Raw genomic sequence first — 9,994 nt, 5'->3', positions numbered from 1 at the left:
CTGGGACTACAGGTGCCCACCACCATGCCTGGCTAATTTTTCTGTATTTTTTTAGTAGAGACAGGGTTTAACCATGTTAGCCACCAGGATGGTCTCGATCTTCTGACCTCGTGATCCGCCCACCGCGGCCTCCCAAAGTGCTGGGATTACAGGCGTGAGCCACCGCACCCTGCCTGGAAATAACTTTAAATAATGATTAGTTTTGTGTAATATCTGTTTTCAGAAGTAACCTAGATAAACTATTAAGAAATGGAAAAAGTGAATACATGTAAATGAGATAAATGCTTGTAAGTGGACTTTTTGTGTAATTTAAAATCTTAAAGTTATTTTGAATTAAGTAATAGATGCTCCAATCCAATAGATAATAATTTGATTTCTGGGACATTTCCAATTAAGAAAAGATTATGATATGGGAAAACATATTTCTAAAATTGTGGAATGGTTTCATCCAGAAAATGCTAACATCTGATAAACAGTTCAGGATTTCTTGCTTCCTAAGTTTTCACTAAAATTTAAGGTTACTAAGAATTCTAATATATAATTCTGCAAGCTGTGTTCTCATTTTTTAAAAAACAGTAATTTAAGTAATTGATAGATTATTTAAAAGTTATTTCTAAAAGAAGGTAAAAAAGAATCAGTGAGTAGGGGAGAGAGATATAAAGAAAGTTGTGGATACAAAAATGTATTTATAATAAAAAAGTTATAAAACAAGCAAACAATTTTACATGAGAAAGATTCTATATAGTAAATTCTTACCCTAAAATAAAATGGCTAGTTATTCAGAAAACAGAAAATTTTAGGACAAGTCAGAAAGTACAAGCATGCAATAAATGGTCTATGTAAGTTATGATAAGGTTCATAAAAGGAAAATTACAAAAGCTATTTTATATATTAAGTTGGCTATAATTAAAAGGGAATTATTTTTAATAGTCTTTCTAAGATTGATACCCTATCTTAAAACAAGGTTTTCTTAAGGTATTACTTTTCTCTTAATAAAATTACAATAGATTTTTAAAATTTTAGAACCTGTTTCTTTTAAAAACTTCTCAGAATCATATCTCAGAAGTTCAACTTTTGCTGTCTCACTGCTTTCAGCTTTTTCTCCCTCTGAGAGGGTCTGAGATGACAGCTCTCTCCTTCAGCTTTTAAATTAGCTTCTGTAACTTTTTTCCTCTGGTTCCATTGTTGTGGCCTAATGCTAAAATGTTTTATCTTAAAGGTCTAGAAAAGCAACATTTTCCTTTAGTATAATTTGATTCCGTACTCTTGGCTTTCTTGATAGGTTTAAGTTTTTCAATGTAATCAAGAAACTTCTCATGCAGTTACTAAGACCTATGTATTCCTCTGCTATACTCATAACACTGAACACATTCTTCCTGTGTCTGATTAAATTCAAGAACATTTTTCATCAGGTTTAACTTCCAGGTTGTCTAAATAGGCTTCCTATAAGGAAAAGTAGTCACGCTGCAGGTTTTTCTTTGCCTTTCTAGTAACCGGCGTAAGAAACAACATTTTACTTTTTATCAAAATAATTCATATGTTGTCTTTATTAGATTTTTAACTGCTTAGAAAAACTGAGACCTAAAAGGCTGAAAGTTGTTACATGCATGTAACCTTCTGTATTTCCTTTAAGTCTTTCAGTGATCATTTTGGTTAAATTAGTAACTATTGGTTTACAATGACCTGTGGATCTGTTTTAATCAAATATTTTGAGCTCTTTAACATTTTTGAGAAACATCTTCAAAATTGAAACCAAAATTAAGTCTCTGGCTTATTACTGGTGTTTATCAAAGCTATAAAAGTTAATCACTGCAAGGTTATAGAATCTTTCTATAGCTTCCAGTCAAGTCATGGACTCCAGTGTCACCACCTCCAGCCCCTTAAAAAGGTCCTTATCAGGTGCTACTAACTAATCCTTGTGCTATGAAGTTACAGGGCTTTGACTCCTGGGTACACATATCTCATCTAAAGAAGGCAGTGACTCCTGCCAGTATCTGACAGCAAATCTAAGTTAATCGAAGCCCCATTTTTAGATCTGGGCAAAGATGACAATCATAGTAAACTACTTTCATGAGACACAGGGACATGCCTGTACCACAAAAAAATTAAGATTCACTTAATAATTTTGCCTCTATCTAAAATAGTATAATTTATTCTGTGCCTAAATAAATAAACTGATACTGAATAATTTAAATATTTAAATTTAGTGCCTAAATTGATACTAAATAATTTAAATGTTTAGCTACCTATAAGTTTCCTTTCCTGTAACTGTCAGAACTAGGCAGGGCTTATGACCTTTTTGTTTGAAACACTGCTAATACTTTACATTTTTTTTTACCTCCAGAATTTGAAACTATTCAATCCCTCCAGGCCCAGGGGCTATCGCAAAAGTGTGTCATTGTAAGGGCCAGATTTTGAGGGATAAAATTAATTAAGACCCTCCAAATCAAGGACAGACACACAGATGCCTAAACAGCTGAACAATATGCTTGTGTTTTGTACAGCTAATTGCTACAAGTCAAGATTACAGTATCTCAATGCAGAGAATTTATAGATAACTCAACTTTATAACCTTATTTTTTGACTTTTGGTTTTTGACTCTTATGTTGCCTAAAAGGGGTTTTAAAGATTACTGAATACCTGCTCACCTCCACTCCCATCTGGCCTAAAACGTTTAATTGGATGTAAGTCTTTGACTCTAAGTTCCTTGGCAATAGGGGTCCCACTGAGAGGCATGATGGACCAGGGGCAAGTAGCCACACCACCCCAGAACTTAAGTTAATAAAAGCTTAGCTATGGATACTACCTCTGCATACCTTGACCAAAAAAGGGGGAATATAAACTAAAAAAAAAAAAATCCTAAACCCCCCCAACAGATTGAATGTATCCACCTCTTGGCCAAACGGAATCCCAAAGAAACCTGAAAAACTAGTTCAGGCCATTATGAGAAGTGGAGGGTTGGACATGCCACACTATACCTTCCCCCACTTTGGAGTTTAGGCACAAATGACCAGCATTAACATTAAAATACAGATCACATAAGATGACAAGACAGACTCTTTGTAGCAATAAGATACCCACTGTTATGTTTCACTTACTAACAAAGTCTCTCAGAAGCTCAGCAAACGTGTTAATGCTGCAAAGCTTTCTCAAATTCATTTTATTCTAGGGTTTCCTGTATGAAATCTCTTATGTTAAATAAGTAAGAATTTGGACTCAACAGTTATTCCTTTATAGTTATAGTCTTCTGTTATCTCTTCATATAGGTCCTCATATTTCTCGTCAGGAATATTGTCAGATCTTTTATGATTTCGGTTGGAATTGTGGGTGGGATCATTTAAAAACCCTATTTTCTAACTGGTTATTGCTGGCATTTGTTTTTTTAAATAAACATTTATTTCATTATTGTATCCAACCATTTTCTAATTCTTTATTAATATACTAATCTTTATAATTGTATCACTTCCTCTCTAATCGCTATAACTCATTTCTATTTCATATTTTATTGCTTAATTAGAACTTTCAAAACTATATTGCATTTTAGTAATGGCAGCAGGCAGCTTTGGTATTTTTTCCCCCAAGAATGGAAATTTCTCTACTATTTCATAGTTAAGTATTATGCTAGTTTGAGATAAATAGAAGTATTCTTTTCCTTGTTTTGAAATAAGAAAAACAAATGGAATTTTATTTTTAAAATTTTAGCATTTACTGAGGTGATTTAAAAAAATATATTGGATTTATTAATATATTACCCACTAGCCAAAGGTATTTGGGCATAGAAACCAGCTTATAAAAGACTCAAAGGAGAAATCCAGGATGAAGACGTAAATTTGTGTGTTGTCAATAAGTCTTCATTCTTTTTTTTTTTTGGATGGAGTCTCATTCTTATCATCCAGGCTGGAGTGCAATGGTGCAATCTTTGCTCACTGCAACCTCCACCTCCCGGTTCAATCGATTCTCCTGCCTCAGCCTCCAGAGTAGCTGGGATTACAGGCACCCACCACCACACCTGGCTAATTTTTCTTTTGTTATTTTTAGTACAGACACGTTTCACCATGTTGGCCAGGCTGGTCTCGAACTCCTGACCTCAGGTGATCTGCCTGCCTCGGCCTCCCAAAGTGCTGGGATTACAGGTGTGAAGTGCCACACCCGGCCTCCATTTTTCAATCTATAAAACAGAGGTAATGATATTATTTTCAAAGGGTAGTTGTGAGGTTTCAATTTTTTTAAAAAAAGTACTTAAAGCTCTACACAAATAATAATTCTTTTTGCTTAAAAAAGTCACCTGAACATTTTCTTTACCATTTTCTTATTACTAAACTTTGTTGTGAAATTCAAATTAAAACATAAAACCAAATTTTCTACGTATAGTTTCCTATGAATCCTAAAAGGCTTCAAGAGGTGACTTTGAGAATATAAAGCTCTTTGGAGTTGGCTGTGTTTACCGCCTGCCTAAAAATTAATCCGGTGACAAGCAAGATCAAACAATAAGCAGATGACAGAGTAAAAATAAAAACTACTCTTTTGAAGGCTTTTGCTGTAAATGGGCCAGGGACGAGGGATGCTAGCTGAAGGGGAAAAGTGGGGCCAAAATAAGCCTATCATTTGTTGTTTAGATAAAATAAATTCAGCATGTTGGTCTGCTGTTGGGAATGATCCAGGAGAGTAGGGAAAACAGACAGTGTAGGGAAGAGAGGGCCATCACTAGAGTGATATCCTTGAGTAGGTGCGAGTAGGTAGGATCTACTGTACAAAGGGAGGAGATAACCTGAGACAAGAATAAGGACAGATCATTCATAGAAACAAGAGGGAAGAGGATGTGCAAGGGTGCAGGCAGATGGGTAGCTCTGTTGGTAGAAACATGTAGAAGTCCTCTTCTGATTGCTTCTCTTTTTTCTTTGAAAGAGGAGGGTAAGCTCATTACCTGAGAGTGTGATTGAGTGGAGAGGTGGTAGAGCTTTGAGAAGAAAGCAGAAACGGTGAAAAAATTATCTGAACAGTGAATGTACCCCTATTTGTCACATGTGCACATATTTCCAATAATAAATTCCCTTTAAAACACCTTTAATATTGCCCCACTGCCTTCAGGATAAATGCAAATTCATTAGCATCATGCAATCTTCTTGATTTATCTCCTTCATAAACTTTAATCTCATCTCCTAACGAATTCTCATTATGACCTATGTTCCATTTTTATCAATTACTTAGTATATTCCCCAATTGGCTTTATGTTTAATGGTCCTATGGCAGACTGTATTTTCCAAAGATGACTGCCAATAATATATCCCATCCCATGTGTTGCTCTGTAATGTGACCTTAAAAGCAGTCTACCTCTCCAGTCCCTTGAATCTGTGACTATTATGACCAACAGAATACAGTGGATATACCCCCGTGCCAGTTCTGGGAGTAGCCCTTGACTGGCCTGGCAGTCTCTACTTATGTCTTTTGGAATGATTGCTCTTGGGATACATCCTCTTGGAACCTAACCACCATGCTGTGAGAAGAAAAAGGTACAAGAGGCATTTCTGACAGGCAGCCCTAGCTGAGCTTCCAGTCAAAAGCCAGTGTCAGATGTTAGCCATGTGAATGAGTCATCATGGAATGACCAGCTCACTTGAATCTTCAGTATACCTGACTGCAACAAAACAAGAGACCCCAATCAAGAACCATCCAGCTGAACCAACCCAGTTAGTCCACAGAATTATAAGAGATAGTTTGTTGTTTTAAGCTCCTAAATTATAGGGTGATTTGCTATGTAGCAAAAGACAAGCAGAAGTGTTTTGAGTGTGATGTGGTAGATGGCAGTTGTATTATCATTTACTGGAGGCATGGTAAATAGATGATCTAGGATCAAGTCACAGCTCTGCCACTCCCTGGCTATATTACCTTATAAGTTATTTGAATTCCTGAATTTCATTCTTCCATATATGGGGATAATAATAACTACCTCACCTGACACAGTCCCTGGCTTTAAAGGAGTAAATGTTTCTGCCCTTCACCTTAGGCCTTACTTTTGGCCCACTAAGGAAAGAACTTTCTCTCCTATCATTCTGACGTTTTCTCTTTATACCCACGTACTAGCTCCTTCTTTTGAGAACTGCTACAATTTGTTGAGCCACATTTTACTAGTGGGCATAGTTATTGCATGTGTACCTGTGAGCATGCCTTCTGTTTTTCCTGTAACTGGGTACATGAGAAAGTTCCAGCTACCCTGCCAACGCAGCTATTTGATAAGTACACTTAGAGCCTGCCCCCAGAGACTGAGTTACATCTAAGATATAGATATGGAGATAGAGGAAGCTATTTCAGCCTTGGGACAAAGTAGTATTCTGCAACCAAGCTTTAACAAAGCATTGGGTACTTACAGAAAGTGGCATTTTATTTCCCATATGGCCACTAATCCTTTTTGTTCATGGCTCCCCAGTTGAGGAAGAGTATAAATGTAGCAGGACAAGCCGCGGACAAAACCCCTCAGACACCGTTAAAGAAGGAAAGGCTTTTTCGGCCGGGAGCATCAGCAAGACTCAAGTCTCAAAAAACCAAGCTCCCCAAGTAAGCAATTCCTGTCCCTCTTAAGGGCTTAGAACTCTAAGGGGGTCTGCCTGAGAGGGTTGAGACTGATTGAGCAAGCAGGGGGTACGTGACTGGGGGCTGCATGCACCGGTAATTAGAGCGGAACAGAACAGGACAGGGATTTTCACAGTGCTTTTCCATACAATGTCTGTAATCTACAGATAACATAACCGATTAGATCGGGGGTCAATCTTTAACTACCAGTCCCAGGGTGTGGTGCTGGGCTGTCTGCCTGTGGATTTCATTTCTGCCTTTTAGTTTTTATTTCTTCTTTCTTTGGAGGCAGAAATTGGGCATAAGACAATATGAGAGGTGGTCTCCTCCCTTATAAATACCCACCCTGATAACCCTAATAAACTCCTCCTGTTCTTTAGCATTCAGTTCAAGCAATGCCTGTTCTGGAAAGCCTGTCTTTATTTTTTTTTATTTTTTTTTTTTTGAGACGGAGTCTTGCTCTGTCCCCCAGGCTGGAGTGCAGTGGCGCAATCTCGGCTCACTGCAAGCTCTGCCTCCCGGGTTCACGCCATTCTCCTGCCTCAGCCTCCTGAGTAGCTGGGACTACAGGTGCCTGCCAACACGCCCGGCTAATTTTTTGTATTTTTAGTAGAGACGGGGTTTCACCGTGTTAGCCAGGATGGTCTCGATCTCCTGACCTCGTGATCCGCCCGCCTCGGCCTCCCAAAGTGCTGGGATTACAGGCTTGAGCCACCGCGCCCGGCCAAGCCTGTCTTTATTAACTCACCTGAATTCTGTTAGGTTTCCCTTCCCTAAGTTTTCATTTATCCTTACGTAGAACTTATACGACTTCTCATATCCATATTGTGGTTTGATACTTTCTCCCAATAGTCAATGAACCTCTTTAGAACAGGGAAAACAAAGGTCTTCCATTTAAAGTGTTGACATATGGCAGGGTCATATCTTGCATACATTACAAATTTTAAGGATATATGAGTGTGTATGTACACAACATCCTCCACACCAAACACACATTCTTCCAACAACAATAGCGAAAACCCAGATACGGATTTTAAACATATCCCAAATCTAGAAGTTAAGATATAAAGAGTGTAACTTGAGGTGAACAGAAAACTGGTGGTATTTATTTAATAAAGAAATAATATATTGATGTCATGTAACAAAGGTTTTGCTAATTAATGAACATTTTGAACGTGAAAGGTAGAAAAATAATTAAATAGTAATAGGTTTGATATTCTGAAGTATCAGTTTTAAAGCCTCTATTATAAACTACTATTAATGTGGCCAAAAAACAATACTGAAACGTTGGCACTATTATTCAATATATGGAATTTAATGCACCATAGATATCCTGGTAAAATGAACAAGAATTATACAGGAGTCACAAATATAAGTATTTACTTATATACCTTCATTGTCAGTATTGAGTTTGGCTTCCAGTTCCGTAATCTTGTGTCTTAGTTCAAATATTGAGAGTTGCACTGCATCCCTGTTATTTAAAATATTTTTGTTGATTATAATTCAATTAAAAATAACATAAGAAAAATAATACATAGTAACCCACTACTACTTCAGGAACAATTTACTATGACACTTCATTTACTGAAGGACTGGTTAACAAATAAGACTCAGGCAAAGGAAGGCTTCCAATTAGTTCTAGGACTCAAATATGCACTAAAGCTCAAAGACCCCCAGGCAACAATTGGAAATCTTTATTTTTTTGAGACAGAATCTCGCTCTGTCGCCCAGGTTGGAGTGCAGTGGTGCAATCTCGGCTCACTGCAACCTCCGCCTCCCGGGTTCAAGCAATTCTCCTGCCTCAGCCTCCTGAGTAGCTGGGATTACAGGCATGTGCCACCAAGCCCTGCTAATTTTTTTGTATTTTTAGTAGAGACGGGGTTTCACCATATTGGCTAGGCTGGTCTCGAACTCCTAACCTTGTGATCCGCCCAGCCTCAGCCTCCCAAAGTGCTGGGATTACAGGCGTGAGCCACCATGCCTGGCCCTTGGAAATCCTTTATTTTTAACTTAAATATCATCCTAAAGAAGTTAGTTATCTGGTTTTTCAGAACCAAGCAAATTAGGCACTGCACATTATTACAGAAAGGCATACCTAGGGCAATACATAACAGCTGACAAACTGAAACAAAGAGAAAAAACAAACACTAATTTAAAAGGTTAGCTATTTAGAACATCAGTAAATAGAACATTATCATATGACAGGGCCATTTATTCAATAAATATTTTTGAGTGCCTATTATGTTCAAGGCATTGTATTAAATACGGAAGAATTCAGTGAACAGTGAACAGAAAAGTAGCAATAGCGGCAGCAAAGTTCCACTGGATGCGTATTACAAGCCAATGCTAAGTTATTTATAGTGCATTTCATTCCAACCTGGGAACAACTGCAGGAGGTATGAGATGGACTATTTGTATGCCAGTCTTAGAGCTGAGAAAACTGAGGATTAAAGAGGTTAATTAACTTGTCTAAGATTGCATAATTACTGAGTGACAAGAGATGGGGTTTGCATTTATGCAGGACTGTCCTCAAGTACTTGCTCTTATTCTCCACTTCCTCAGAATACACAGAACCTGTCCTCAGAACGCGTGTAGCTTGGTAGCAAAACAAGAAATAGGCAATTAAAATACTGTGACTGGAGCTACAATAGAGGAAAACCCAGAACCCTATCTAGGCACAAAGGAGAGTCCAATTCTCACGGGACTTGTGGATGGAGTTGGGAGTATGTCCAAAAAATACTTTAAATGTTTCAAAAATTTAACACGAAGTACGAATACTGTTTTTAAAAAACATAAAGGAGGAGTAACAGTTTTACTAAATGTCATTTTATGAAGTTCCCCTTAAAGGGATGAAAGAAAAAAAAAAAACCCGTATAACTAAATAAAATCTTTGGAATTTTAAGCAGAAAACCTGGATTTATGGAGACATCAAAACCAAACACAACTTTTGGCATTACAGTATATGGGCAAAATACACGCCATATGATTGGATCCTTAAGGGCAGCACATCCTACCCCGAAAGCTGCCTCCTTACAATACCAAAGGCTTAGTCAAAGAGGCACGTGAATCTTTCGCATGGAACCCTTTTGGAACCCAGACCGCAGTGCCCAGCGGTTAAACATGGCGCCGGTCTCACAGCATCCTCAGCGGCTTCGGCCCTGAGACTCCGCAGGTGAAGGCTCGGGGGGCGTGGACGGGACCCCACACCGCGCCGCCCCCCGACTCACTTCTTGCGGATTTCTTCCAGCAACTGCTGTTTCAGGCGGTTGGTGCTCACACCGTCGAAGTTGTAGCTTCTCTCTTCCTCCATAGTGTCAGGCTAGAGACCTCCCGCGTCTTTCCCCTCAGCACCTCAGAGACATTAAGGGCCACCCAGAAGCGAGTACAGCACGAGGCGCTGAACCCCAACCGCCCCCTCGGTCGCACC

The 9,994-nt window shown here is 38.4% G+C and overlaps 1 protein-coding gene across 1 annotated transcript in view; it reads right to left on the bottom strand.

Annotated features, from left to right (window-relative positions):
• The window catches only part of CCDC169 (coiled-coil domain containing 169), a 70,685-nt gene extending 60,725 nt beyond the window's left edge, over positions 1–9,960 (bottom strand). The window contains exons 1-2 of the mRNA XM_058438158.1: positions 9,795–9,960; positions 7,959–8,038 (exon numbers count right to left, since the gene is read on the bottom strand). Coding sequence (XP_058294141.1) covers positions 7,959–8,038; positions 9,795–9,877 — 163 coding nt within the window. The 5' untranslated portion in view covers positions 9,878–9,960. The remainder of the gene's footprint in view (positions 1–7,958; positions 8,039–9,794) is intronic.
• Between the last annotated feature and the right edge of the window lie 34 nt (positions 9,961–9,994).

This window comes from Hylobates moloch, unplaced genomic scaffold (genome assembly GCF_009828535.3).
Source record: "Hylobates moloch isolate HMO894 unplaced genomic scaffold, HMol_V3 SCAFFOLD_4, whole genome shotgun sequence".
Classification (NCBI taxonomy): Eukaryota; Metazoa; Chordata; class Mammalia; order Primates; family Hylobatidae; genus Hylobates; species Hylobates moloch.
The sequence above is the reverse complement of the archived record's forward strand: the minus strand, read 5'-3'. Positions and strand labels throughout refer to the sequence as shown.